This window comes from Athalia rosae, chromosome 3 (genome assembly GCF_917208135.1).
Source record: "Athalia rosae chromosome 3, iyAthRosa1.1, whole genome shotgun sequence".
Classification (NCBI taxonomy): domain Eukaryota; kingdom Metazoa; phylum Arthropoda; class Insecta; order Hymenoptera; family Athaliidae; genus Athalia; species Athalia rosae.
The window spans coordinates 4,654,058-4,681,840 of NC_064028.1; the positions used below are offsets into that span (position 1 = coordinate 4,654,058).

Sequence of the window (27,783 nt, forward strand, 5' to 3'; positions counted from 1 at the left end):
CAAATGATGGGCAAAATATTCACATACATTTTCAATATAACAATTATTTTTTATTATCAAAAATCTGCTTATATCAAGTTCATTCAGACTCATTTTTGTTGATCTACAAGTCTATTGCTGATTCGAAAACCTTTACTAACTTTGCTTATCTTTAATTTCTTTGTTCGCACGTTTTCGCATTATCCAAAAATATAGAGAAGGAAAAACTGTTCGTAAATAGATCGCTACTTTTGGTGTAAAAGTGGACACTGTCAGTTCGCTTGTCTTTCTAAGCAACGCTTTCAATACTTCTTCTGCGACGTATTCTGGAGGTAGCCCTTGCGCAGTGGCCTTATCCATGACTGTAAAATTGCAAAGTGGATGGGATACGTTCTGTTTATTGAAGGAAGATTCACAAATTCTTTGATTCTTACCTCCATAGTTCTGACCGCTACCTGTTAAAGCGTTCAGAGATAAAGCTGTATTTATATATCCTGGACTGACGACAGTTATGTCGATGTTGTGATCTGCTAGTTCTGCTCGAGCGGAATCACACCATGCTTGTAAAGCGTGTTTTGAAGCACTGTATGCCGATCTGTTATACACATGAAATATTGACAGTCAAAGTAAATCAGGAGTCTCAATAGTTTCAAGAAAATCATCGTTAACTAATGAGATGGATAAGCTTACCTATGCGGTAGAGCAATTTTGCCTTGGACACTGCTGATATAAACAAGATGACCAGACTGCTGTTCAATCATAGATGGTAGGACAGCTATAAAAAAAAATGTTGTGGTCAAGGAGGTTTTTGCTTCATTTTCATTACACATTCAAAGCTTGTGGATATTCAGTCTTACCTTTGGACACAGCTATCTGGCCAAAATAGTTACAAAGCATCAATTTAATGTCAACATCTACATTTGTATTAATCACCTCTCCTCTATAAGAGATCCCTGCATTGTTAATCAATACATCAATTTTTCCATAGATCTTCAAGACCTTTTCAATCTCAGGTGGAATGGAATTCAAATCTGTTATGTCCAAGGGAAGAACAATTGGAGGATGCGTGGGCACAGTCTGGAAATAGTACCAGCAATTACGTTTTCAATTCTGGGCATTCAGCATCAATTGTTCCACATTAGCTCCAAAACTCACAGGATGTTTGTTCATAAGAACAGACTTTACTCTTTCTAGTTCTTCTTTTCTTCTTGAAGCTAGAATTAAGCGACAACCAGAGCTGTAGAATATGTGTGCCATGGCTTCTCCAAGTCCAGAGCTGGCCCCGGTAATCATAACAACCTAAAGAAAATTTAAAAGTATCAACATGATACTATGTTCAAACAATTTTCAATCTTGTTCAAATTCATGAAGATTAATTACCTTCCCTGCCAGTTTAGCTTTCCTCCGTTTTTGCTTCATGATATCGAATAAGTGGTACAAAATCCAAGGAAATGTAACCGGTATACAACCGAGACCAACAAGCCACCACATTATATGCCAGCCTATAAATTTCTCCTGTTCTTTCATGAAGAATTCCAGTAAGTAGCTTGGAGGCGTTTAATCCCTGTCACTTTACCTATAAGGCAAACTAAAACGCTAGAATATCCTATAAAGCACAAACTGTTCACACGTAGTTCACAATGATGCATGCAAGCACTGGGGCAAGAGGGTAAATTCGTTGGACCCAGTGGTTGCACCCAAAGGTTGCATCCAAATGCAATTGTGCATTAAAGTATACACTAACACAGACACAACGCAGAGAAGTTGGCAAGTCGCACTGGCTAGTCGATATAGAAACTGACGTATCGAGCCGTAAAGATTCGAGTTAAAGACAGATAAACAGTGAGCAGTAAACTTCACGCTGTACGGAGAGGAAATTTATTTCGCATTTTGGTGGATAACTTAGTTGATAGTCCAAGTATATATTTTTGACTGATGAAATGTGAAAGTGAAATGCAAAAGGTGTGATAGCTACAAATAAAAAGATGTAAGTGAATGTATTCCACGGCCCGTGTGTTCTCGGAGAAATTCCATGAAACCTAACTTAACGTAACTCAACATGGGGTTAAACTAGGTGGTGCAACGCTGCAGCACTTGAAACAGAACGCGCTATGAAAATATTTTTCAAATGCTAATTAGAGAGCCATTATATAATGGATGCATCTGAAAACGAACAGTATGTTGCCTTCCCGTTATCAAATGTCCACGATCCGATGCAGGAGACGATTATATCTCATGAAGAAATATGCGAGCCTGTCGTCGAGTGCGTTATGTCAGATACTATGCCAGAGGTTACTGTCACTGAAGTTGGTCCTAGAATAACTGAGGTGCAGGGGGCTGTTGAGATTTTAGCAGACCAGTCTGATCCAGACGACGATGATAATTCTTCAGTTTACCCGATCTATATAAAACAAGAAGAGCAACAACAATATACTTCTGGAGACGACGAGTCCATGGCGGTTGAGGCGCTTCGACAACTTGGCGGAATGTACCCCTGCTTCAGCGACAAAAAAATATCCTGCCCAAATTGTGCTAATTTATTCACACAAATAGAAATGGCTAAGCACCACCCCACTTGTGCACCAGTTGAGCTCTCGTGCACCACCTGTGGAGAACGTTTTGAGAGAAAAATTGATCTCAATAATCATATGGTCTGCCATCAGGTTGATCGTCCACACTCATGCAGAACCTGTGGAAATTTATTTAGATCTAAAGCGAGTCTTCAATCACATATGGCTCAGGTTCATCAGGCAGAACGACCCCACAAATGCAATATTTGCAATTCTAATTTCCAGAGACCTTCCAGTCTGTCCAATCATATGAAAATACACACCTACGTAGCTGGGAGAGCAATAATGCAGTCATCTTCAACCAGCAGTGGAGGACAGACTGTGGAACCATTTCGGAAATGGCCGGAAAACAGCGCATCCGATTTACCGAGTACCTCTGTGCCTTCTTCAACTGCTCCCTCTGTCACTAATTACGAAGTGCCGCAGGTCCATTGGTCGATACCTACGTACAATTTTAGCGATGATCAGCCGAGTGTGGGGGGACTTTCGAATCATCATGAGAAAATGGACCCTATGCATGAATTTTCTGTTATGCCAAGTACAGGAGTCAGCCAGTTCGAATATGCGCAGCAAAATGCTATAGGCAATCAGATTAATCATCAATATAATTTATCCATAAGTTCGTTCAGCAACCAGGATGGGATGGTAAAAGTAGAGTCCATGCCCTACCCTAGTGACTCGCGAAGAAGCTACGTTGAAGTAGAAATGAATGACTCTAATCAGCACACATGCAGTCACTGTGGAGTCAATTTTGCAAGGGCATCAGCATTAGTGTGTCATGAGAAAATTCACACATGCAAGAATTGGAGTATGCCTGTCGAATGTGAGTTCTGTGATAAGCAGTTTCAGGATAGTAATTGTCTAGCTACGCACCAAACAACATGCGCTAAAAAAGTTATGAGGAGCAATGCTGAGCATGGATTGCCCAACAGCAAATGGGGAAAGCACGCATGTGCAGATTGTGGAAAAAAGTTTACTACTAAACAGAAAATGTTCAGGCACCAGTGGATCCACAGGAAAAAAACCCATTCCTGCGAAGTTTGTGGAGCTCAGTTTGAGAAGCAGCCAGAACTCGATGAGCACAGGCTCTCTGCCCATCCAGGAGATTCTGCATTCACCTGCAGTGAATGTGGAAAGAGCTTTGTCTCCAGGCAAGGACTTTGGGAGCATGCTAGGACCCATGCTGGCAGCCCTGCACACTTCCACTGTGATGTTTGCTCTAAGACTTTTTCATCTAGACAAGGGTACCTTATACATCATCGCACCCACACTGGGGAACGACCCTACGGCTGCAAGTTCTGCTGGAAGGCATTTCGAGATGGTGGAACGCTGAGAAAGCATGAGCGTATTCATACAGGCGAGAGACCTCATGTTTGCCCTCTTTGTTCTAGAGCTTTTAACCAAAAAGTTGTGCTCAGAGAACACGTTCGGTGGGTTCATGCGGCTGGTAAAAATGAGACAGAAGTTACAGGCCCTCCTTTTCGATGCCCACTGTGCGGAGCTCTGAATCAGGACAGAGATGAGCTTTGTGCTCACATTGTAAAACACTCTGACCAAATGATAGCTGATGCCAAAGCTAAGACAAACAATAACGCCTCCAAGCCAAAGCCGACTAAGAAGAAATCTAAGGCATCTGCAAGCTCTGGGTCTTCTTCAGGAAAACAGAATGCTGGTAATCGGTCAATTTCAAGAATGGAACAAAACGAAGCTCTACTTTCTATTTCCGAAGCAACCTCAAAGACATCCGATAGTCCACCACAATTGATGGTAGCCAACAAAGCTAATGATGCTTTGTTGCTGATTACTCCTGCCAAACATAACGAAGCTTTGCGATTGATTTCCGAAGTTAAGCAAAATGATTTACATTTGATAGCGCAGGGTAAGCAAAGCGAGAATCTTCACATCGCCCAAATTAACCATAGAGAATCTCTTAATATAACTTCTGCCACGGACAAACAGGGTTGTAGCGTGCGAATGGTTTCTTCGGAACAACAGAGTAATACACTTCGCGCCAATTCTGGCAGTAGACAAAACGAGGGTAATGCCATTCATTTGCTTTCGGCCTCAAAACAGACTGACAGCGTTCATTTGATTGCACAAAATAAGCAGAACAATACGTTGCACCTGATTTCTAAACAAAATGAATCTCTGCCTGTACTGACCATACCAAATCCCCAAAATCATGAAAATTTTTCCAGTCAGATTACGCAGATCAACAATGTAGAAATGCCCATGAACATGGTTACTCATCATTCTTCCCAGCACCAGCAGCAGCAGCAGCATGGGGAGAGAATCAAACCACAAAGTTCTGTGCAAAAAGTTACTCAAGCGACCACCGCAGTCCAGGGTCAATATCAACAACGAGAAAGCGATGACAGTGAAGAGCCTGTGTGTGGTATGTGCGGGGAAGAATTCACAAATAAAAACTTGCTTATGGAACATGTTAAAATTCATATATAATTATTATGCTTGTTATTCATGTTAGCACTGTTCAAGCTCAGAACACAGTCTTGTGATATGCAGAGCTATAATTCAATCACGAATTTATTTAATCATATAAATCTGAGCCTACAAAAACAGAACAGGCATTACCAAATTTTATGTTTAGAATATTGTAATACAATTGTGATCTTTTATTTTATTCTATTTCTTTTTTGCTTTCAGACATTGTTGGTAGCTATCAGCGATAGATAACTGTCTGTTATCCGACTATTTAAGCTGGCGATACAACAACGCTAACAATGTTCTACTGCCACGCACTTAATCTGTGTTAGTTTCATGGTTTTGATGGCTGCGGAATCCAGTCTATAAATCAACTCGTCTATAATTTGCTCATGATGAGTTGAAAATTCTGCTAATCAAATCATTGCTACTGATAAGTGTAAAAAATTTAAAAACTAGAGGCGTGAATTTTGAAAAAGCATTGTTATTAATTAATATTATTGTAAAGCAAATTATAATCATCATTATATCGGAAAGTCATATCGTACAGACAGGAAACTATATGAAAATGATGTATGCTATGTATGTGTTACCGTGAATGACCGAAATTAGAGAATGTGTTAAGATTTTCCGGTGTAAGTCAGGAATGAGGGTATTTAGGAAATATTTCTGACATACACTAAGGGACTATGTGAATGTTGACATTCACCGGTGAAAGTCGACATTCTCCAAATTTCGGTGTTTTACTGTGCATGTGCATATTTCCTACTTATAACAATTAGTGACTGTATTTTCTTAATGTCCGAGTTTGTGATATACATATAGTGTTGTGGATTCGGTGTAACCGTTTAAACAAAATCAATAACTTAAAATTGTGATTTAACACTTTAATGAAGGTGCAATTTCTGTTGTCTCTTTCAACCATATTGTTTATGCAAGTAGCCTTAATTTTTTTGGGGTTTTTGTCAATGATGAAACGGTGAAAATAAGGAATGAACTTTTATGTTAAATGAGTAGATGACTGATCGGAAAAATAGGCATCTATGTCTGATAAGGTTATTATATTTTCCAGTTATTTTATATTATTCCCTTTTCAAGTGAATTAAGAGAGAAAGATTGGTTTATATGTCATGTAAGTTTCTTCCATATCCTAAGAAAGTTGATGACTTGAATAGGGATTCGGGATGGTTTTCATTAAAAAAAAACGTGACTGATTATTATCGAAATACAATTTATTACTCACAGATGATATGATTAAGCTTTAGAGAGTGGTGTATCCAGTTTGGTAGCATTATGGAAGATGTAAATGCCAGCGTGTATGCACGTACGTTCGGGTGAAAATATTTTTATATACCTTATCTCATGATGTCCAGTGTGCTCTGTATGTAAATAAATCTTAACTCAACATAATTGATATTCGGCAGTCACGTTTTTTTTTAAATCACAAATCGATGTATGACTCACGATAAATTCCAAGAAAAGTATTTATAATTTATATGTTAGTCTATCGTTTGAATGTGTCAATAACAGTATAAATACATCATATATCGTAATCATTACAATTCACTGACATACTATGTAGATATATAAAAGTGTTACAATCGTGCTGACTGGAGATTTTTCGTCAGTCGATGCAATTTGAAGAAAAGTTTTTTCATTATTCGTGATGTGATCACATATCCATGCAGTTAAAAAATTTGAATTCGTTACGTTAACGGGTAGCAGAAGCGATGTTCAGTTCGAAGAAACATTCGCGCGTTGATCGATCTGTCTTGGTCGTGGGTTTTCGAGGATTCCAAACTTTGACTAATTAGGAAAATCAGTGAGATTCTCAATCATATATTCTTGGATCAGAACTTTCATCATCTATCAATTGAATCAACGTAAAGGTAAGCCAAAGATTTGTAATCATTACTAGTTACCTGCGTTCTGTTTGAAAAACTAAGGTTAGGGCCTCGCAACTCAACAGTCGACCATTATATCGATGAAATTAGTGTCGAATATTTTCGCGTGCATTACAACCGCGTTTTGTTGTTTGAACTTTGGAGGATAACGTGCTTATGTCTGATCTATATTTCCCGGCGAGCGTGGATCTTAGAAGCTGCCATAATCTATCGATTGCGGTACGCATTATCATTAAGGAATTATTCAAATACTTAAGTGAAAGGCAATAAAGGAATAACGCAGTTCGGTAATTGTGGGCGAGTGAAACAACATAACCTGTGAAAAACAAATTGTAAAAACATGCCGACTTGGAACCAGATTCAAGCTCAGTTGCGCAACCCAAACAACCCCGTAGTCTTCTTTGACGTATCAGTCGGCACAACAGAAATAGGGCGAATGATATTTGAATTATTCGAAGATGTGTGTCCAAAGACTTCGGAAAACTTTCGACAATTCTGCACAGGCGAGTATAGGAAAGACGGAGTGTCCCTCGGTTTTAAAGGTGCGATTTTCCACCGTGTTATCAAGGACTTCATGATCCAGGGTGGCGATTTTGTCAACGGAGACGGTACGGGCGTCCTAAGCATCTATGGAGGGGGAACTTTTCCTGATGAAAATTTTACTCTTAAACACGATTCCTCAGGGTTGTTATCGATGGCTAACAGTGGAAAGGATACTAACGGCTGCCAGTTTTTTATCACGTGCGCAAAGTGTAATTTTTTGGATGGTAAGCACGTTGTTTTTGGCAGAGTTATTGATGGACTTCTCGTCATGAGAAAAGTTGAAAATGTACCCACAGGACCCAACAATAAACCCAAAATACCAGTGACTATATCACAGTGTGGGCAAATGTAGATTCAAATATTCGTAAGATATTCTTATGGTAAAACTCTGAATGAAAACTCAGTTCAATGCCCATTTGTTTGTAATAATGAAAATCGAAGAATGATCAGTGGTGTTTAATGCAGATTAAAAAATTGGTTTCAATTGTCTATTAGATATTTATTGTGTATTGCTATTTGTGCAGATGATAAATAATTAACATCAAAATAATTATATCTATTCTTATATAGTAACCTTAAAAATCTGACAAATCTCTTCACAAATAATCGCATCCACATGTTAGATTTATCAATAATCGATAGTGGATGCTGGGGCAGTTGGCACATTTTTGATCCTGTGTCCTTAAATAAAAAATTCTTATTGTACGCTTCTTTGCACATTCATCTGATCACATATCTTATTTGCAACATGAAAGAGTCTCGATACTCGTATGTAGCGGCACTGAAATATTGTGATACAAATTATGGTTGTCATAGTCATAGTATCGGTCACAGTCCAATTTTCTTCAAGCAAGAATGCTTCATACAAAGCTTCACGGGCAGCCCACAGCTCACGGTAGCGATAAAAGATGTTCTCTTTTTCGTGGTACCGAGAGCCGGAACGTGTTCTATCGGCTGTTGCAGAAGACATCCTCCTCGATGATATCAACTTGTGGATGATCCTCAACAACCATGAGAGGTGTGGCACCATCGTGAAGGCTTGACTTTGATAGAGACCTTCTGTACACATCTCTGGAGACACTTCTGGTGAAGCTGAATCTTCTTGTTAGTTGCTTGGTGAGTGGTGGTGGGCTCTTTGGACTCTTGATCATAATTTCTGGGGTCTGTGGTCTTTCCAGGTAGGCAAGGAGTACCTCTGTTGAGTGTTCCTCAATAACATCAAATGCATAGTCGATGTCCTCCTCTGTGGCATGTTCTCGTACTACGCAAAATCTTAGGATATATTGGCCCTTAACACGAGAAGGTATCATGTGAAGTTTGCCAGATGAATTTATATTCGCCAGAAGCTCTTGGTTCAGAGCATCAGTGCCCTTAAGTCTGAAGCATACGAGTCCTACCCTGACATCATTGACGATTTCAAATCTGGTATCTTTGGCCATCAGAGCTTCGAATCTCTTGGCAAGTTTAATGTGATTTCTAATGTAATTCTGGAGTCCACTGATTCCATAGCTTCGGATAACAAACCACAACTTCAGGGCTCTGAATCTTCGACTCAAGGGTACTCCCCAGTGTCTGTAGTCAATCGACTCTCCAGAGTTTGCATGTTGTAAGTAAAGCGGATCCACGACAAGTGCTGAGGTCAACTTAACGCGGTCCCTGACCCACAAGCAGGAACAATCGAAATTGACAAGAAGCCATTTGTTTGTGTTTGTGTTGAATGAATCCGCGTGCTCTATACCAGCCATAAGTGGCCGAAGCTCTGGACAGATGAAGGAGTTTCCTGCATAGGCGCCGTCGACATGGAGCCAGAGATTAGGATACTCTTTGCAGACAGGTCCAATCTCTTGAAGATTATCAAAAGAGCAGCATCCAGTCGACCCAAGGGTAGTTGATACGAAGAAAGGCACCAAACCTTTCTCGACATCTTCTCTGAGTGCAGCTGCCAAGGTCTCGCCTCGAAGAGAGCATTTATCATCGGGTTCTAACACCCGGAGCTTTACGAGACTGATCATTGCAGCTTTTTCCACACACGAATGTGATTCTGTTGAGCAGTAGGCGACTAACTTTGGAAGAAATGCAGAATCTTCTGTGCCCGGATCCTGCTCCTGAAGCATCCGAATTGCCTGGTTTCTTGCAGCTAACATTGTGACTAATATGCACTCTGAAGCAGAGCTCTGGATTACTCCACCACCCTTAGATGTGATCTTTTCAGAAAGGAACTCTTCAGGTAGATTCATTGCCTTTGCAAACCAGTCGAGCACCACGGTCTCCAATTCTGTGCAAGCAGGACTTGCTGCCCAGGAGAAACCAATGCAACCGATTGCGTCGGAAAGCATATCTCCTAAGATAGATGGGAACGAATTTCCTGATGGAAAATAGGCGTGAAAGCGTGGATGCTGCCAATGCGTTATCTGTAAAAATAAATAAATGGTGAGCCTTGGTCATAATTGAATAATGAATTGAAATTCATGTGCAGACGATAAAAACGGAGGATAATGCGTACCCCTGGCATAATTTTGCTGTCCACATCCTTCATGATGTCGTCCCAGGATTCCGGCTTTACCGGAGCTTCACTTGGAAGCAAGGGACGAAGGTAACCAGGGTCTACATCTGCAGTCACCCTCTTCGACTCCATATTTCCAAGGTATTGGCATATGTACTCCACCATCTCCTTTCCACGTACGCGAAATTCTTCTACGTCCATTGCTAATATCTGTGGAAAAAGAAATCGGAAATCGTTATGGTCAAATGCTAAAACAGCCAAGAAAACTGAACTGCAGGGGTCTCCTAATAGTAATATTGAATAGCCGAAGGCACCAGATGATTGCCCATCAATGGTAATCAGATTATTAATTACAAATCGATCGAAATTGATTTCAAATAATCGGTAATCTAAGCGTCAAAATAATTCGAGAAAAGAACGGTTGCCGATTAAAATTTTTCAATCCGCTCATTAGATTGAGTGGCTTAATTTTATACACTTACATTTGTTTATAAAGATTGATTTGTTGTTTTAAATTTTTCCAAATCACGGAACGGTAACTATCACTATAATAGCGAACAACTGAAAAGTCGGAAGTGTGCGGTTTCAGCGGATAACAATTTTAAATAAGTAATAAAAGCTCAGTAACTACGCTCCGCTAAGAACACCCGATACTCCGACGATTCAAACTTGACTGTGTCGCTCCGTCGTCCTCGAAGCAATTTTATACGGTCTGAGTATCTGCTGGCGAGCGTCAGAACCACCTCTGGAAAACACGTTCCGTCCCCTTACCTTCAATGTCCAGGTGCGCGACGCGCCTCCGCAACGTCAGTTCTTTGCTCCTCCCTCCGCGTATGTACGAAGAATGAAAATGAAAGAATGAACGATCTCGGGACTTTTCGAGTGTTCCTTGAAGCTAGGGATGATTTCCAAGAACGTCGCCGCGCCGTTCCGCATGCGAGAATTACTCGCGTCTCTTTTTTGTAATAGGTATTTGAATGTGAATCGTTCATCCTACCTGTGCTTGTATTTTCATTTAGCGCTATGCCAGAATATTTACTGATATATTCGCGAATAGGAAACACGAATTACCGATACTTCCGCATCGTGGAAAAATCCCACAATTTTCTCTTCCTCCTTTTTTATAGCTTAGTGGTGTGGGAATTTTTCGCGGTTTCTAGGATTCCTACTATGGGTCGTCTATAGCACCGCGGTCTTTATTCTCAGTCGGGAATCTAAATCCGTTCTTTTATAGTGGAATCGTAAATTAATTGTCTTTGTCATAATATGCAAATAATATTCGAATATACCATTCGTCCTGTCGGATGAACGGCCGAGTGCGGTTTTCAAGCGGAAAAATGTTCCAGCTATTAAGCAATCCAACATGTAATCCGTAGCACGGGTCGGAAATTTATCATATTTTATGAGCATTTTTCTTAGGAGTACCTAAATAATATATGTATACGCAGGACTCGTTCATTGCTCCATCGTCGCTACTTTTAATCTTTCTTTTATGGTACAAAAATATTGCAGTGGGACGGGAAACGGGATCCCCGTTGACGTCATGAAAGTTGTAATTGCAGGCCCCCATTTATTATTGTAAGAGGAAAGCACGGACGATTGACTGCACGCTCAGTGGGATCGTTCCCCACCTGAGACAGATTGCTCCGATACCCCATGTGACGTCACAAAAATCATCAAGCACAGAAACGGCCACTTGTATATTATTATATTTCTCTCGGTAACTGGTTTCCCACCTCATTTAATTGACGTTAACCGGGCGGCATTCCAGCTAGGCCCCACTTTTTCGCTTCTTGTATGTTACCTGTCTCTATAATATCACCTCATCGTACGGCACGCTTTCGGTAAATCAGAAATCGCTTGACGCACCTCAGCGCGTGCGACTGTACGAAATGCCCCGCGGGCCCATCGATGAACTCAAAATAAATATTTTTTATCATCTTACTCAATACTTTTTTATATCGTTGGGTCAATATTTAACCCAAACTATTTTTAGGCAAACGCCTTAATGGCAAACGCTGCAGTTTGCAGATTCGAAACCACGAAGAACGTTACTCTGTTTTCAAACTTTGAAATGATTTTTGCAAAGTATAATTTAATCGCTGCCTAATACCATTGTCTATCAAATTAGCCACGGCATACCTTGTGTCAATAGGCAAGGTTGTTTGTTCAAACTACTTGTTTTATATCATTCTATGGTTTTTCTTCAATTTTTTCGTCAACGAGTTTCGACGCCGTAGTCTTCGTCTTGCGCATTTCATTATACGAGCACATTTAGCTATAATAATTTCACGAAATATATCGTGCTGTTAAAAGCGTTTCCGAATTTTTATTTTTGTATGCTCGAGTAACAGGTTTTGGTAAATTATGTATAGGTGTGTATGTTTCATGTGTATACTATCAATCTTATATATTCCTCCATAGTAAAAAATAGAATTTTACCAGAATTTAATACGCAGAAAAATACTTACTTCATATATTGACAATAACTAAATCCAACATTAATGATACAGTGACCGCTGATCGATATAGCGTGGTTTTCATGCGTTGTTATAATTTACGTTCCTCTCCTGGCTTTATTGAGAAAATGCAAAATAATTAACTGCAGACTGCTTTTCCGGAAATCATTCAAAGTTCATTTGATAATTCACCCGGCACGTCACAGAAAATTCTAACAGTTTTACTAATTACCCACTTCGCGCGGGTAATAACTGTTTACCCCAGGCACATTTCGAAGAATTTATGAAAGTGCAACCTTTGACCTTTATTATACCAGAAGATCCACGCTTCTCTTGAATAGCGTTAAATTAACTGTCAATCTTTTTCATTGTATAATTTGAATCGAGCTAGAATTCTATAGCGTGTGTGTTTTTACCTCGAATACTGAAAAAAAAAGAGGAATAAAAAAATCAACATTCGTCTAGCTCTACGGATACTATACTTATATATTTTCAATCAATTCACACAAAAAATCATATTGAAAACTGCTAATTTAATATCCTGTAAAACCTGATCCTGCAGTCTCTCTAATGTCTGCGGGCGTTAAAGCGGACTTGCCAGTAAATTTTGCGCAGGGGTTCGGTTGAGCTGAGTCAACTTTGAAAGAGACCCTCGTCGGATCGGTGGATCCTCCAGCAGGGGTGAAACATTCCTCTACGTGAACTTTATAAATAGCTATTGGCTCTTTACTCTTCAACTACGATTAGAACGCCTCATTGGAGCGTCGCGCGGTGCGCGTGAATTGACCCGATATATAGAAGCCGGGATCTAACAGCGACGATGAGGATCTTTATCGATTAGATCATCGCGGGGTTTGTTTCCCCGCAAAAGTTAGCGTGTTCTTTTACGTTCTCTTTGTCTAGTCAAATCCACTTAGTTGAATTTTTTTTTTTTATTTTCTAGTTTGCCGGTTCGGCAAATGCAAAAAGTTGAAAGTCCTCATACATATTTATACGTGGACCGGGATTGGTGGAATTTTTTTACGTTAAAAGAATATATCGCTTTAGTTCGCTCTTTTGTAAAGTTATCTACGACGCGTTTTCATAGCCGTGTATCGACGGGGGGAAAAAATGGAATTATAATCACCCGAATGCCTGCAGGTTTTTATCACCTACGATTCTACCAAATACGCTTCGCAATAAAAACTAGGCGATATCGGAATAGTTATTCCAAAACTTCCTAAATTTAATGTACTGCATGAAAGTACAGTAGCTCGATGCCCGATGCAATAGCTGTAACGAGCTCGATGTCAAGTCATTTGCGATACAGCACCATTAGATTTTTTACCACCTGAGCATCGTGAAAGCAAATTCAGCGTACGACATTATGTAACGGCGTTAAATAAATCGAATGAATAAATTATAGGCCGTTCGAAAATCAATAGAGTTTTTATCCTCAGTAATTTATTTATTTTTTTCTCTCGGCATGTATACAGCGTGAATTTAATAAGCTGATATGCGGTCAAGCTTTTATTATTATGCCAAAATCACGTTATTCGCTCGATCATAATTTTGCTGTTCGGCTATTATCCAAAGCCACGATAAAATGCATAGTCAACAACCGATATTTCGGCTATATTTCGTTAAATACTTAATCATTTGGCTAATTATCAATTTCATTTTTATTGTCTCTTTGATATCTATTGTATAGTATAATTCTACGAAAAGAGAATTATCTTCCTTGGACTATCCCTCAGCATCTGAGGCGTGGAAAAACGTATAGGCTTTTGGTAATTTGGATTACGAACGCCCGTTCGGACTCCGACCTCTGGACGGCGACGCAGAGGGCGAAGGTTCCGGGCTACAAGCGTTGCTACTGCCCCTCCTGCTGCTGTTGTTGCTAGTTTTGAGTCGCACCATTGTATCGAGATGTCTGAACCTGAGTGATGATTTATTTGATCTTAAGCATTCAGGTTCTGTTATTTTTTTTTTTTTTTTTTTTTTTTTTTTTTTTTATTCTTCTTCGTACAACGCCATTTTTATCTCACCTGAGCGACAGCTCCCCTGTCTCCGATGCAGAGTCACGTGATTGGAGAAGATAGGCCAGAGGCCACGATATCCAGGAGTGCCTGGGGATGTTAAAAATCGAAAAAATCGAAACAGAATAACCAATTATTTAATGCAAAGTGAAAGCCGATTAAATTCATATTATTGGTCATGCATGGATACTTTCGGACCAAGAACAGTTTGATGACCGGGCATCAAACTGAGGTAATTGACGAACCTCGGATGCGTTTTTCTCTGACATTTTTATCGTGTCATACGGTCATTTGCGATAAGAAAAATATACCAACACCGTGGGCGGATTGCTGTTGGATTCCATTCCGGCAATCGTCGCCTGAGTTTCGAGCTTTGCTGTCGGCTGATTTGGGGTTTTCGTAAAACCGGGTTGAATCGCTGGATCGGAAACCATACGAACGAAGAACGATCTTCTTTGCTCTAACGTAGCCTTCCTCTTCTTCTCTCGGATATCGGCCAGCTCGTCCATCACGTCCTGCGAAAAAATCGGGGGTACGTTGAATCAAAACATTGTATTTTTGCGACCGTCAATCCCTTCGTCTGGAACTGAAGAGTGCCAGTGGGATAAATTGCTCGGGGTGACCTTGGCAAAGGCGGAAGAATTAGTTACGAGCCACGGTGTGAAAACCGCTCTGCAGTCAAGGTTGGCTCACAGCAATTTTCTACGTATAAATTTACCGCATATGCGTAGTGACTCGATACATCGATGTTAGTTTTAAAGTTACGAGATGCTGCGGCTCGTTTTTCTAAGCCGTAGACACCACATCCGTCGAATAACCATATCGCAAATGTGATGGGGCAATTCAAGGTTGCCGCAAAATTTTTTTGTAACGTTGCTTTTGTCTTCAGGAAAGCACCGAAGATCAGGAAATTGTTCACGGGATTTCATTGGTTTCCCATTATCACTCGTATGTGGTGTCCGACTTTGATCGTTGCAGCAACGAACCACAACGTGCCCTGTACGTCCGCGATATCCGTAAGGGTATTTTACCTTGGATTCCAGGAGCTCGGATGCGAAATCGGTGATGATGCTCCAGGCGGTGTCTGGAAGTGGTATAAATCATTAACAATGAGTCTACGGTCGATTATGCTCATAATAGATTAATTCGCTACCGAAGAAGTCGGAGTGAACGTCGAGGAGAAAAAACGATGAAAAAAATTGACGGGAAAATTACGCCTTGCGAGATATACAATGGTGAAAAACTAATTAAAATAAATACGTGGTCAGGGAAAAATTAATCGATCGATTATCTCACCGACGTCGGATTCCGTGGCGTTTGGAGCGGCAAGAGCAAAGCGAATCGTGTATCGTTGATTCACACGGGCTGGAATCATATGAATTTTACCCGAGTCGTTGATAACGCTCAGTAGTTTTTGATTCAGTTTATCCGATCCCTTAGCTCGGAAGCAAACGAGCCCCAGCTGAAAGTGAATGGGAAAAGAATAAGTTCATCTCTCGCATTGAATCTGAGATTTTTTTTTTTTTTTTCGCACGGTACACGCGTTCGTCGTTAGTTTGATTTACGGCGCAGTTGAAAATGGATATAACGAATCTCGTTAGATTTTTATTGCGCTTATGTATTATTTATCATCCATAAAAACTGGTATAACGATTTTCCATATTCACGTCGAACGATCTTCGCGCAGCGGAAGATGATGAGACTCGTTGTGGCATGGGTTATAACAGCTATCGATTAATTTCCACTGCAGTATGTATCAATTTTCTCGATTAAAAAATGATGCTCGCAATCATTAAAATGCGGCCGTAATTGCATTACACTTAGCTAGCTAGGCAGGAAAAATTGTAAGAATCATTTACCATTGAAAGAATAGTCATCTCCTGTCGAGGAATTCGAATATCGATATTATACGATTATATACATATACGAACGTGATCATTCGCTCGTTAAAAGACATCAAAGATTATTTAATCGAATCGGTGTAACGGGAGAGAACCGCTACTTCCGCGTTCGGGGATTTTTCGGCTACGACTCCGCGATACTCTTTTCCGAGTTTATTATAGAAAAAAAATTCCTGGTAAAGTAGAAACGAGGCAAGGGTTTCCGACCAGTGAATCATTTACCGATTTATTAATTAAACTACGGAAGTTAGTACGCCGCCACCAGACGCTAATGAAGAAGTGGGAATCCCCGAGTGGATATAAACGGCTACCCCCCTTCGCTCATTTCGATCTTTATACCTGCCGTACCTTCGGTAAGTGATGATTTCTTGCGTTACGAATGTCAATGCCTCAAGTCACTCGCGAACCGCATGACACAGCTTCGTTACGTAACGCGGCTTCTTAACACTTATACTTAACCGATCGTTAAGTCAACACCCGACACTCCTTATAATGAGGCACGGTATTATTCCGTACTATACATATCCTTTACACCTACCGTAACATCGTTGCAGACTTCGAATCTCGTGTCCTTTTTTACTAGAGTTTCGAATCTTTTTGCCAAATTGATGTGATTGCGAATATAAGCCTGAAGTCCTGATATTCCGTAGCTTCTTAGCACGAACCATATTTTGAGGGAGCGAAATCTTCTGCTCAACGGGATACTCCAGTGTCTGTTCGAGCAATATTTTTATCCTTAATTTCCTCGAATTCGCGATCAATCCGAAATTTTTTATCCAACACCTCTCACCTGTAATCGATTGCCGTATCGGCGTGCGTATGCTGCAGGTAAAGAGGATCTACGACCAGGGCGCTCGTCAGCTTGAAACGATCTCTTACCCACAGGCAAGAGCAGTCGAAATTGGTGAGCAGGAATTTATTCGGATTCGTGTTGAATGAATCCGCATATTCTATGCCAGCCATCAACGGCTTCAATTCAGGACAGATGAAGGAGTTACCAGCGTAAGCAGCATCCACGTGAAGCCAGATCTGGTGGCAAAAAAAATTTATGTAGAATAGCGATCGTTGCTTTGTCTAGATTTAAATTGATTGTTTTTGCTGATCTTTTTCTCAATTTAACGCTGTTCTTTACTACGCAGAAATTTCGTTGTTCGTAACGCAAAAATCATTGACGGATCGAGCTGTTATAATGGTATTCGTTTATCGGTGCGCTTACGCCTGGCCATTTTTTGCAGACTGGTCCAATCTCTTTGAGATTATCGAATGAGCAACACGCGGTCGTTCCCAATGTTGTCGATACGAAGAATGGAACGTAACCCTCCGCTATGTCCGCCTCAATAGCCTGTCGAAATAAAGATTTTGTATAATTTATTTGACTCGTTGTGTACGAAAGTATAATGTGATTCCTAATGATTCCGAACGGTGTGTCGATGACACAGAAAATTATCGAATTTTGCGACGCAGTTTCCATTCGGTAACTTTCCAAAACATTTCGTGGCTATTATAAATCTTCACCATTATACTTCAAGTTTTGCGATGGAAGAGAAACGCGGATCGCTCGGGTGAAATTGATGTACTGGTTGTGTAGGAGGTTTCAATTTTAACGCGCATAAAAATCCGATGACGTTCACCCATGCTCGGGTGGAAATTTTTCGAATTGGGTAATTCGATTCGGTTTTTTTAATACCTGTTGGACGGTTTCTCCCCTGAGAATGCTCCGCTCATCGGGTTCTAATATTCGCAATTTTACGAAACAGATCATCGCGTCTTTTTCTACGCAACTGTGGCTCTCGCGACTGCAATAAGCCATCAACTTTCCAAGTAGGGTTGATTCGTCGAGTTGCGAGTGAGCCGGCGATTCCTTCAACCTTGCGATCGCCTGCGCCCGAGCAGCCAACATACAGACCAAAACGCATTCCGAGGCAGAACCCTGCAGTCAAGTTATTAGAGAAGAAGGGTTTGTTTGTTTTTTTTTTTTCCAAGTATGGAAGAAATTAGAAGTCAGGGATTCCTGTGTTTGGAAATCCTCACCTGAATCACACCACCCCCTTTACTCCCCTCGCTGAAATACAGGAAGTCGTTTGGAAGGCCGATTGCTTTTCCTGAACATTTTCAAGTAAGAATATATCTGATTCCCATTATAGACTTCGATACGGTTTAAATACACAATGACGTCAAAAAATGTTCAGTCGTTCTCAAGGTGACTTAATTGAATCCACGAAGAAGCAGCTGAACTCGTTTATATAATTATGATTACGGGACAATCGTATCGTGTTGTACATGCTACAGCGAGAGCGTGTCTCGTATAAACCACTCGTTTTTATCTACCTCTTATTCGCGGAGATGTTGAAAATACTCGATATTATTCGCCTGAGTTTTTTTTTTTTTTTTTTTTTTGCGCCGTCGTCGAAACTAGGATCATATCTCGGTATTACTGTCTATACTCACCAAGCCACTCGCAGACTATCGTTTCTAGTTCCGTACAGGCGGGACTTGCGGCCTGAAAAAAAAAAAATATCATCTCACCTGTCCCCCCTTACTTTGGCGCAAACAAACAATCCGTCAAAAAAGTCAGACGTTTCTTCGATTGATTGATAACCGAGATCCCTGCGTCTCTCTCCTGCAGACCCCCTCATTTTTCCCTATATTCTAAAAGTCGAACGTTCAATTTACTCTTCGAGAAAAAAAAAAAAATGTAGGTAGGTACAAAAAATTTCTATGAAACTTGATTATTTATTTTTTTTTTTTTGGTTGCTGTATAATAAATTCCTCGAATAACCGTAGCATCGAATAACTCGCGATTACCTTACAGGCAGTTCGGAAACTTTGCAAATTTTTGTTTTTTCCTTCTCATTTCTAAGAAAAATCACATCCGTCTTTTCCCAAATTACAATTTTTTAATAACTTACCCACGAGAATCCTATGCATCCGATGGCGTCCGATAACATGTCGCCGAGGATCGAAGGGAAGGAATTTCCGGCAGGAAAATAAGCGTGGAATCTTGGATGCTGCCAGTGAGTGATCTGCGGAAGAGAAGGGAATCGAATTTCCACACTTCTCGATTATGCATATATTTTAATTACCCCAGGCATTATCTTGGATTCGACGTCCTTCATTATGTCATCCCACGACTCCGGATCCTGAGGCGCTACTCCGGATAAAAGGGGGCGTAAATAACCAGGACCGACGTCCGGAGTAACTCGTCTTTCGTGAAGGTTGTTCATAAATTCGCAGATGTAGTCCACCATTTCCTTCCCCCGATTTCGGAACTCTTCGATGTCCATTATTTCTCTTTCACGCTAAAAACGGTTTGCAAACGAATTCCGCGAGTTGACAACATGACATCGATGTGAAAATCATATCATGATCTCTGTGAATAATGGTCATGAGTGATAAAATTAGACCGTACTGGTACGGTATTATACACGCGATGAGCTGGATAGAGCACAGATTGAATTTTAACGATCTTCGACGGATCTTCCATATTGTTTTGGAAATGGATATTTTCTAACAGTAATATTGTATAATAAGTCGACGACGACGACGACAACGATGGTTATCGACACTGTCTGTCCCTCCAGGGCTTAATTGGGGAGTTTGGTATAGACTGTTTTCCTCTCGCTACAGTTAATCCCAATTAGTAGTTTCCTGGAAACCATGACGTATAGACCACGAGGTTGATAACTTGTCAAGGGAAATACGGCCTTTCAAATCCCGTGTAATTAACTCCCGTCATCATCGTTCCACGCTTATAATTTCGATTTAAACACAACTCAAAAAAAATTAAGCAAGAGAAAAAGAAATCGACGAATCTTTTCTTTGAATTCAAGAGATTATCTCTTCTTGCACTGGTTTGTTCCTACCTGTTGCTAAATTCCTTTCGGCAGCGTTGTAGGCGGCGAGTCGTCGCCGCAAGAAATTCGAGGGAGAGACGGAGAGCGAATGAAGAACGAAGCGAAGTCGTGGAGAAAACTTTGAATTCGGGTTCGCGGGGTCGAAGAATGTGAGAAGAACTGGAGATGAATCTCCGCCTTGGTCCAGACTTGGCAGAGCTAGCTGAGGACTTCGAAGGTGCGCTTGATCCAAACCGCGAAACCGCGAAACCTCGACACCCTCGTCATGCGCGTTCAGCGAACGACGCACCCCGCATCTACCCCTGGCCACGACGCCAATTTTCTTCCGTCAAACCTTACACCTTGCTCCATCGTTCTTCGGAATTCAACTCGACCTGAAGTGACCTTTCGTCATATATAATACGCATCCGTGCCCTGCAAATCAGGAAATCAAAGATTAATTTTGAACAGGATTGATTTAATTTATTTGTCGTTCGGATATCGTCTATTATATCGACGACGATTTAATACCGAACACCGCGAGGTATATCGGAGATCGTCTTGAGAGTTGAAAAAATATTCATCGATGATAGCGAGCTAGGGAGAGATTCCGTATTTTAATAACCTTTTTCCCAGCTGTGCGATACTCGAGCAAATTGGATGTTTGTGCCGGGCTGTATAAAGCAGCGTCGAGGTGCATTGTAAGAAGGTGTCAGGACCAGGCGTCGGTCCTCGAGGTGCCGGAGGTCTCGCCTAATTATTATTATCATTATCATTACCATTTACATGATTACTATATCGTCGCGATTATTATTATTTTATATTAGTACACCATTTGGCATTGCGAGAAAAGAGCTGGAGAGATCTGTTGGGAAATTCAATCTCCAGTCCTTATTCACTTCGGTTCTTGGAGGCCTATTCAATTCTGACCCAATTAGCGATCGCTTTACGTGTATATACTCTGCGGAATTTTTTATTCCGTACATGAAATTTGAACGATAACAACAATGATTGATACTGTGTATGGAGAATGTATACGCTTCGAATGTCATAAAGCATAATTTAATTAAATTTTGCACAGTTTGAATGTCCGTTGCATGGGGAAATGGGTATTATTCATTTATATTCAATGTATAATGAGTTTTGCCATTGGTTTTCGGTAATTTCCGGTATTTCATGTCGGTTTCTGGAAGATAATAGAGTACCGAGTGCGCGGTTATCCCACAGGATTCTCGAGAGAAGTGCTCGAGGGTGGAGACGGGGGTGGAAGAAATAAAAAAACTTTCATAATGCTGGAATGCAAGGGAGGAGAGCAAACGCCGAAGCGTAGGGGTGCTTAATAATGCAATATGGCGTCAGAGCGTCGCGGCGCTATGCCTGCTATGCCGCATACCAACTTACTCAATCGACGCTCACAAACGACCACAACTACCGTCGGCTTTCACTGCTCATCTTCGCCCTTCGTCGTCGTCCTTATAATATCCCACCTCCGGATGTCTATAAACACTTTTACGAATATTTTTATACCTATATGTCCGAACACACGCTCACGATCAGACGCAGGATCGTTCTCCTATCAGATGAACCAGCTTCGGCCCTTTTTTCTCGGTAAAATCGAATACCGATTGAAAAGTCCAAGCAACGACGTCACGTTTCAGGAGGGCTCGGATATAATAAATTGAACCTCCCAGGGGAAAATAAATATAGATTTTCAAGATATATATGCCAGCAGAATTTTAGACCCTTTTGGCTAATATATTTGGTGATGATCCGACGAGAGAATTATTGAATTCAGCTGCAATAATAATTAAGCTGGATATGGAAGGTCTAGTAATTATTATCTCACGCCCGGTATTCTCAAGGACAATTCGCAGATATTTCACCCTCGATGAATAGTATGTACGCGTAGGAAAAGTTCATTTCTGGTTGTGAAACTTCCCCGACTTTTATCATACAGTACGCGAAGAGTAACGATACCACGATTAATTTTTTTCTGTTATATTTTATCCCTCACATTCGGGGAAATTGTTCAATCCGCAGCAGTAAGATAACTCCTGATGTAGATCATCAAGTAATTTGCTAGAAACAATTACTCTCAATTATAATTTTTTTTAAAATTGGATTCGATATTCGTTATATTTTGCAGAGGAATTTCTTTCAAAGCCACCGCGCGGAGAGTTTGAAATCTTGACCCAGTGCTCTACTCCCTTTCGAGATTCCTTCCCTGTTTCTTACCCTATTATATAGCTCGCTCCCACGCAATCGGAACTCCATTCACTAATCCTGGCGTTCTTCGGATCCCGTTGAATTTGCCAATAATTTTCAATTTAATTAATACTTCAGATACGTGATGGTCAGAATAATCGAATGTCGATTCCATATAGGTTCAATATATCTATGATAGTATGCACAATAAATTACATTCCACATAGAGCTAATTTTGCTAAAATCATTCCACTTCTTTCAGATGACGAAAACAAGTAGAAATCGAAGAAAACAGAAGATCGTGAAACCCAAGGCAGCCGATACGAATATCCCGATACCGAATTTACCCGAAAAGTTTCTTTGGATGCACGTGAGTAGAACTTGAGATTTTCTTCTTTTAATCCAAACAGATATTGATCTTAACATCACGTCCCAAAAGTGATATTTTTAGAAAAGCAAAAAATATTACTTCTTAAGCAGATATTTTTTTTCATCGTTAAAATTGTAGGTGAACAGTGGCACTAAAATTAGAAATGTCTTGAACTACGCGTTGAAAGAATTTTCCGGATACGAATCCGTGGTCTGGTCGGGAGCGGGTCAAGGAATTGGCAAAGTAATAACTTGTGCTGAGCTATGCAAGAGAAAAAATCCGGGACTTCATCAGATCACGAGACTGCGTTATGTGAAGTAATAAATAAGTCAAGGACTATTCATTCGGAGACTAAAGATTAGACAGTTTTTTACATTTGTCTGAAACTCGAATTTTGTAGATCAAAAAAATCAGAAATCGGTGAGGATAATCGCGAGGACCTCAGTGTACCAGAGATCCATATTTTATTGGCTAAAGAACCACTGGACCCGAACGAACCTGGGTAAATTCCGCATGAATTGTAAATAGAGATTTGAATCTGGTTGAAAATAGAAAATCATGTGAAATTCCTATTACCTGCAGATACCAGTCTGCAAGTGACCAAAGGTTGTTCTTATCGAAGCTCTTGGACCCCTCGAATGCAGATTCTGAAAATACTTCTGGAAATCCCACGTCAAAAGATCATCAGCAGCAGCAGCCATCTACTAGTAAATTATCGAATGTTGCGACAGAAGAATTTGCAGCTATGGGGCTGAGAACGGGACAAAAAAAATCTCGAAAACGACAGAAGACTGCGGAAAGCTCTTCGGATAACAAAAGCAATAAAAAAGGTAAAAGTGACTAGGCAGGAGAAATTATAGTATTCTTTGTTTTTTGGTAGAAATTTTATTTCGTCTGTATTGTTCATTGATAATAATTATCATGGAAATAGTCACACGGGATGTATTTCTGTCATTGTTAATACTTAATATTTTCATTAATAATCATAATTACATTCTACTAATTTCATACACCATTTTGTATTCATTAATTCATATTTACAGATTGTATGTACAGTGTATTTGTTTTTCTCCCCGTTATAGTACGAACAAGAAATATTTAATAGACAAGTCCTAAGATGACGATAAACGTACTATTAATAAAACACTGACAATTGGTAAAAATTCATCTGTATTCCGCGGACGGTTTAATTACAGTTACCGTCCGTCGTTTATTTTATCGGGCTAATAATATTTTGCTCAAAATTAAAAGGCAGCTGATAAATCACACAACATTTATTCATGGTTAATAACGTTGTGACTTGATAGATTTTACTACATCTTTCCACAATAGCTGAAGAATGTTAATAATTCCACCTGGTCTTTGCTAGAAATGGGAATATTACCCAGTTGCGATATTGCTTTGCTCGGTTAGATAACCGGTACATATTATCATCTGATTAGTGAGCAATGAGAGGAAAAAGAATGAATAATCGAAAGGCATATTTTTTTTCTTCAAAAGTGCGGTATGTTCACGACTCACGATCCTGTCTGCTCATTATTATCTGGTAGCAGTGATGATATACGTACGTCCGTACATACATAAGCACCCAACTGTTGACCAATAAATATGATCGGTAAAGGGCGGCGGAGAATCTAGCGACCTGGATTTATAGCTATGAGAGATTAGTATGTTATGTATATAACGATTATACGACATCTATTACTTCTCTACCACTATTACGTCTTACGAGGACTCGCATACTATTCGCCTATTCCTCTATGCTAATTACAATATTTAGTCATCAATTTCGTTCTTGTTATCTGTGACTTTGTCAGTTAATGATCCTCAGCGATGTAATAAATATTTAATCGTAATAAAAAGGACAATTATAATAAAATTAGTTGATCTTTGATTACAGATATCGAATTTAGAGCAGAATTCCAAGTGTGTATTTTGTTGCAAAACGTTCCATACGACATTGATTTTATTACTACGTTTTGAATAATCTTTGAAAAATTATTTACTGGTCATTGCTTGGATCGCATTTTCATTTTTATTCGCTGATTATTTACGGTTCATGGATTTTCATTCAACTTTGATTATAACTTCATATGCACGTCGCTTGTGGTACAGATTATAGCATGTGTGAATAGTGTATGAAAATAAAAAAATGTATTCCATGCCGCAATTTATAATCGTCGTCTTATGACCCTGGTGAATCATTCTGTGATATACTTCAAAATGAATAATTACCAATCAAAAAACTCACAAGAACGCACTATTTTTAAAAAATCAGTCACTTGAAATCGTCATAAAATGATAGGAATTCTTTTGCTTTCTTAAAATCTTTAGGAAAAGATATTCCATTAAAAATGATAATAAATATAAAGAGATTGAACGCCTTGTTTATTAAGTGTAAAGAAAAATTTCAAAGAATAACTTTACCAGGATTGAACGTCAGCCGCTTGCTCCCTAATGCTTGCAAGCTACCTGAGATAACGCCTAGTGATATCTGTATGAGTCGATAAATCGGCAACAGATTTTGCTTGAAAATCTGTGGTACGAGCTTCAGACAAGAAGGTGGAAATAGAGGTCCCTATGCCTCGCTTTCCGTGGGGGCACCATCTTCCAATATCGGTACTATGAGATTGTCTTTGGACATCAGATTGTATTTGATGACGAATGCGGTAAACCTATAAATTTAAAACAACTTAGAAGGTTTCAAAGCACAAATCTATGCGAAAGAAAACTATTTGTAGAGCATCTTATTACAGAATTTGTGAGTCTTTATCTGCTCAGAAGTCGAGGTTTTTTATGTCTTTTGAGCAAAAAAATTTCGCTCTCAGCGTTTCAATGAAATTCTGAATTTGTAGAAACTACTACCAGACCTGCGACAAAGGAATGTCTCGTTTTCAAACTCGTCAAATATTGTCTGATGGTGGAAATAGGCATGTGAAAAGATCCTGTAGACTCGACGGCACACAGATCCGAGTTTAGCAACGGATGACTCTTTAATGCTAACTCTGGAACAATAAATATGATATGATGGTGAGGTCAAATTAAGAGTTTACGTCTTGCAATTCACACAACCGATATTCACACTTATTACCTGCTTGGAAAATATTTATTGCTGTTAAGAAGGCAAGCAGCTCCATCCAGAGTATGCCGAGTATAATCTATAGCTGGGCACTCTTTGGGCGTTTTGTGAGCTGCACATAAGAATATCCATTGTTCAGTAGCTGTCATTTGAGTGCAAGTAGAAGGATCGCATTCTCCTTGCAGTCTGACTGCCAGTCCATTCAATTCCATGCAGAATTGTCTGAGATGCTCATATTTCCACACTCCCTCATCCTGTCCTTCTGGCATGCCAAGAATGAGCTCAATGTTTGCTGGCTCTCGTCTTATTATCTGCTGTATATACTGTTGCACAGCAAGTGTGCTGTCCATTTCTTCAAAAGGCTCATCTGGCCAACGGCAAAAATCCTTTAAAAATATGAAGAGTATTTCAACCACAAAATCAACTTGAGATCTTGATATGTCAATTATTTTGGAGCTTCTGAAGACTGTACAGGCCTCTCCACAGAAATGTACAAATATGTATTTGAATGGTAGGGCATTAAAAGAAAACGTTTGGAGCAGAATGTGACTCCATGAATGTTGAATCTTCTGAATCAATGTGATAAGCATTGTTTGTTAAATGTACTGGATCCTTCAAAGACGAAAAAAGAGGGATGCAATCTGTCAAATGTTTTGGAGCCTTAAGACGCCACTATTTTATGATTATGCTATTCCTACGATATGGGGGTGCAAAGTGGGTGGTACCTGGTGACGAAAGGGTGTGCCATGGGCTGCTGATGAATGGATAGAAAAAAGCATGCGAATTGTAAATTACTCGATTTGTAAGTAAGAGTATCATTGATTTTCGGAGCAGTGTGCAAGGCATGAGTAGCATGAGAATCATGCAGAACGATAAAATGCGACTGGATAGCTGCAACGTAAGCGAGTTTCATACATGAATCCAATCGTTTTATTGAATAGTGATTTTGTTATTAACCTTTGCCTTGGTTCCGGGTCTATTTCTTCTTAACAAAGATCCGTCCGCCATCTTCATTTTGCCAGTTGTTGCACTCGTTCAATGATTATGCAAAGCTCTGTAGATTAGAAAATTTAAAAACACAACTAAACACAACCTGCACAACGAAGTATATGCTCCGAAGTGCGGAAGAGAGAACCCACTTTTTTGGGAAAACGCTTTTTTATTCCAGCCATGAGATGGCGTAACGACCAAAACTCGCTTTATATGGTGGTCTTTCAACTCGTTGGAAAAGAGTATGTTACGGATTAATCCAGTAGGGACATCTACTGACCTTGTAGGTCGACATGTCGTGTTCCCAACTGCACAAGCGTCGATATGCACAACTGACGTTAACTGCAGTTTTGTACATGCTTTGAATTATGGGTAATAGAGGACGTCTTTGAATAAGAGTTGATCTCCGTTCTTCAATCAACGTCTCTACGTAACTTGTTATACATTTAACTGTAACTGATATTGAAGAATTCTACGACTTGTGACGATAAATCGAAGAATCCAACCTCATTAACGTGTATAACAACGCTAAATTGAACGCATTTAAAATGGTGATACGTCGTATCAGAGTCAGTAGAAGTTGCGAGGAACGTACAGCGCGCCTCTACGCGGCTCCTGATTGTCCCGCTCAGTAGGAGATGGGAAGCTGCGCGGCAACGTCATATGTGCGTCGAACTTCGAATCGTCTGGTTGACTCCGTCTAAGTCGCTGTAAATTCAACTGTGACTGTGTCTAATAATGTGCATTCTGAAACTTGTGATGATCAATCGAAGAATCCAACCTCATTTACGTGTATAACACCGATAAATTGAACGTATTAAAAATGGTGATACCTCGTACCAAAGTTAGTGGCAGTCGCGAGGTACAGGAGTAGTAATATAGTTCAGTGGGTACAGCGCGCCTCTACGCGGCCTCTGATTGGTGTGGTGTCGTCGGCCATTTTGTGTTATAAATACAGAGCGCATGCAGAACTGCGTCGCCATTCCT

The 27,783-nt window shown here is 40.0% G+C and overlaps 7 protein-coding genes across 10 annotated transcripts; 3 read left to right on the forward strand and 4 right to left on the reverse strand.

Moving 5' to 3' along the window:
• Positions 1 to 28: 28 nt before the first annotated feature.
• LOC105691673 (dehydrogenase/reductase SDR family protein 7-like) lies at positions 29 to 1,742 on the reverse strand. The gene is made up of 6 exons (XM_020855654.2): positions 1,360 to 1,742; positions 1,135 to 1,278; positions 837 to 1,056; positions 670 to 754; positions 414 to 574; positions 29 to 341 (listed from the first exon to the last, which is right to left on the reverse strand). The coding sequence occupies exons 1-6, from the start codon at positions 1,504 to 1,506 to the stop codon at positions 136 to 138; spliced, it is 963 nt and encodes a 320-aa protein (XP_020711313.1). The 5' UTR covers positions 1,507 to 1,742; the 3' UTR covers positions 29 to 135.
• A 191-nt stretch (positions 1,743 to 1,933) lies between these two features.
• On the forward strand, positions 1,934 to 6,553 carry LOC105691670 (zinc finger protein 260-like). Of its 2 annotated transcripts, none has more exons than XM_012410311.3 (2): positions 1,934 to 4,944; positions 5,214 to 6,553. In XM_012410311.3, exons 1-2 carry the CDS (start codon positions 2,133 to 2,135, stop codon positions 5,237 to 5,239), a joined length of 2,838 nt encoding a protein of 945 aa, XP_012265734.2. In that variant the 5' UTR covers positions 1,934 to 2,132; the 3' UTR covers positions 5,240 to 6,553. The 2 variants fall into 2 exon arrangements, with proteins under 2 accessions (XP_012265734.2, XP_048508561.1); XM_048652604.1 differs by lacking the exon at positions 5,214 to 6,553 and having other exon boundaries at positions 1,934 to 4,428; positions 4,748 to 4,921.
• Positions 6,554 to 6,685: 132 nt separating this feature from the next.
• Positions 6,686 to 23,890, forward strand: LOC105691676 (ribonuclease P protein subunit p25-like protein). 3 transcript variants are annotated; one of them, XM_012410316.3, is made up of 5 exons: positions 6,686 to 6,880; positions 22,620 to 22,727; positions 22,866 to 23,044; positions 23,128 to 23,229; positions 23,310 to 23,890. In XM_012410316.3, the coding sequence occupies exons 2-5, from the start codon at positions 22,620 to 22,622 to the stop codon at positions 23,569 to 23,571; spliced, it is 651 nt and encodes a 216-aa protein (XP_012265739.2). In that variant the 5' UTR covers positions 6,686 to 6,880; the 3' UTR covers positions 23,572 to 23,890. The 3 variants fall into 3 exon arrangements, with proteins under 3 accessions (XP_012265739.2, XP_048508565.1, XP_048508564.1); XM_048652608.1 differs by lacking the exon at positions 6,686 to 6,880 and adding an exon at positions 14,837 to 14,950; XM_048652607.1 differs by lacking the exon at positions 6,686 to 6,880 and adding an exon at positions 16,297 to 16,672.
• On the forward strand, positions 6,898 to 8,143 carry LOC105691677 (peptidyl-prolyl cis-trans isomerase H). Its single transcript, XM_012410317.3, has one exon. It carries the CDS (start codon positions 7,236 to 7,238, stop codon positions 7,788 to 7,790), a length of 555 nt encoding a protein of 184 aa, XP_012265740.1. The 5' UTR covers positions 6,898 to 7,235; the 3' UTR covers positions 7,791 to 8,143.
• Positions 7,917 to 10,623, reverse strand: LOC105691672 (tyrosine decarboxylase-like). Its single transcript, XM_012410313.3, has 3 exons — positions 10,424 to 10,623; positions 9,942 to 10,151; positions 7,917 to 9,849 (listed from the first exon to the last, which is right to left on the reverse strand). The coding sequence occupies exons 2-3, from the start codon at positions 10,140 to 10,142 to the stop codon at positions 8,386 to 8,388; spliced, it is 1,665 nt and encodes a 554-aa protein (XP_012265736.1). The 5' UTR covers positions 10,143 to 10,151; positions 10,424 to 10,623; the 3' UTR covers positions 7,917 to 8,385.
• On the reverse strand, positions 13,816 to 20,388 carry LOC105691671 (aromatic-L-amino-acid decarboxylase-like). The gene is made up of 14 exons (XM_012410312.4): positions 20,183 to 20,388; positions 19,403 to 19,618; positions 19,229 to 19,342; positions 18,768 to 18,819; positions 18,351 to 18,421; positions 18,007 to 18,249; positions 17,536 to 17,661; positions 17,110 to 17,348; positions 16,858 to 17,032; positions 15,715 to 15,880; positions 15,450 to 15,502; positions 14,734 to 14,933; positions 14,428 to 14,508; positions 13,816 to 14,318 (listed from the first exon to the last, which is right to left on the reverse strand). The coding sequence occupies exons 2-14, from the start codon at positions 19,601 to 19,603 to the stop codon at positions 14,180 to 14,182; spliced, it is 1,860 nt and encodes a 619-aa protein (XP_012265735.2). The 5' UTR covers positions 19,604 to 19,618; positions 20,183 to 20,388; the 3' UTR covers positions 13,816 to 14,179.
• Positions 23,671 to 26,931, reverse strand: LOC105691675 (MOB kinase activator-like 4). The gene is made up of 4 exons (XM_012410315.2): positions 26,764 to 26,931; positions 25,819 to 26,192; positions 25,598 to 25,732; positions 23,671 to 25,402 (listed from the first exon to the last, which is right to left on the reverse strand). Exons 1-4 carry the CDS (start codon positions 26,818 to 26,820, stop codon positions 25,306 to 25,308), a joined length of 663 nt encoding a protein of 220 aa, XP_012265738.1. The 5' UTR covers positions 26,821 to 26,931; the 3' UTR covers positions 23,671 to 25,305.
• Between the last annotated feature and the right edge of the window lie 852 nt (positions 26,932 to 27,783).

Bases quoted from the DNA above. Each gene is read 5' to 3' on its own strand.
- LOC105691673 (XM_020855654.2), bottom strand. From the start codon at position 1,506: ATGAAAGAACAGGAGAAATTTATAGGCTGGCATATAATGTGGTGGCTT. The intron at 755-836 runs GTAAGACTGAAT...TTTTTTTTATAG, and splicing joins CCAGATAGCTGTGTCCAAAG to CTGTCCTACCATCTATGATT. The intron at 575-669 runs GTAAGCTTATCC...TGTGTATAACAG, and splicing joins AAAATTGCTCTACCGCATAG to ATCGGCATACAGTGCTTCAA.
- LOC105691670 (XM_012410311.3), top strand. From the start codon at position 2,133: ATGGATGCATCTGAAAACGAACAGTATGTTGCCTTCCCGTTATCAAAT. The intron at 4,945-5,213 runs GTATGTGCGGGG...TTTTGCTTTCAG, and splicing joins CAGTGAAGAGCCTGTGTGTG to ACATTGTTGGTAGCTATCAG.
- LOC105691677 (XM_012410317.3), top strand. From the start codon at position 7,236: ATGCCGACTTGGAACCAGATTCAAGCTCAGTTGCGCAACCCAAACAAC.
- LOC105691672 (XM_012410313.3), bottom strand. From the start codon at position 10,142: ATGGACGTAGAAGAATTTCGCGTACGTGGAAAGGAGATGGTGGAGTAC. The intron at 9,850-9,941 runs GTACGCATTATC...TTATTTTTACAG, and splicing joins ACAGCAAAATTATGCCAGGG to ATAACGCATTGGCAGCATCC.
- LOC105691671 (XM_012410312.4), bottom strand. From the start codon at position 19,603: ATGGACATCGAAGAGTTCCGAAATCGGGGGAAGGAAATGGTGGACTAC. The intron at 17,349-17,535 runs GTAAGCGCACCG...TTTTGCCACCAG, and splicing joins TCTGCAAAAAATGGCCAGGC to ATCTGGCTTCACGTGGATGC. The intron at 14,509-14,733 runs GTTGGTATATTT...TAACATCCCCAG, and splicing joins AACAGCAATCCGCCCACGGT to GCACTCCTGGATATCGTGGC.
- LOC105691676 (XM_012410316.3), top strand. From the start codon at position 22,620: ATGACGAAAACAAGTAGAAATCGAAGAAAACAGAAGATCGTGAAACCC. The intron at 22,728-22,865 runs GTGAGTAGAACT...TTAAAATTGTAG, and splicing joins AAAAGTTTCTTTGGATGCAC to GTGAACAGTGGCACTAAAAT. The intron at 23,045-23,127 runs GTAATAAATAAG...CGAATTTTGTAG, and splicing joins ACGAGACTGCGTTATGTGAA to ATCAAAAAAATCAGAAATCG.
- LOC105691675 (XM_012410315.2), bottom strand. From the start codon at position 26,820: ATGAAGATGGCGGACGGATCTTTGTTAAGAAGAAATAGACCCGGAACC. The intron at 25,733-25,818 runs GTAATAAGTGTG...TTATTGTTCCAG, and splicing joins AATAAATATTTTCCAAGCAG to AGTTAGCATTAAAGAGTCAT. The intron at 25,403-25,597 runs GTCTGGTAGTAG...TTAAATTTATAG, and splicing joins GAGACATTCCTTTGTCGCAG to GTTTACCGCATTCGTCATCA.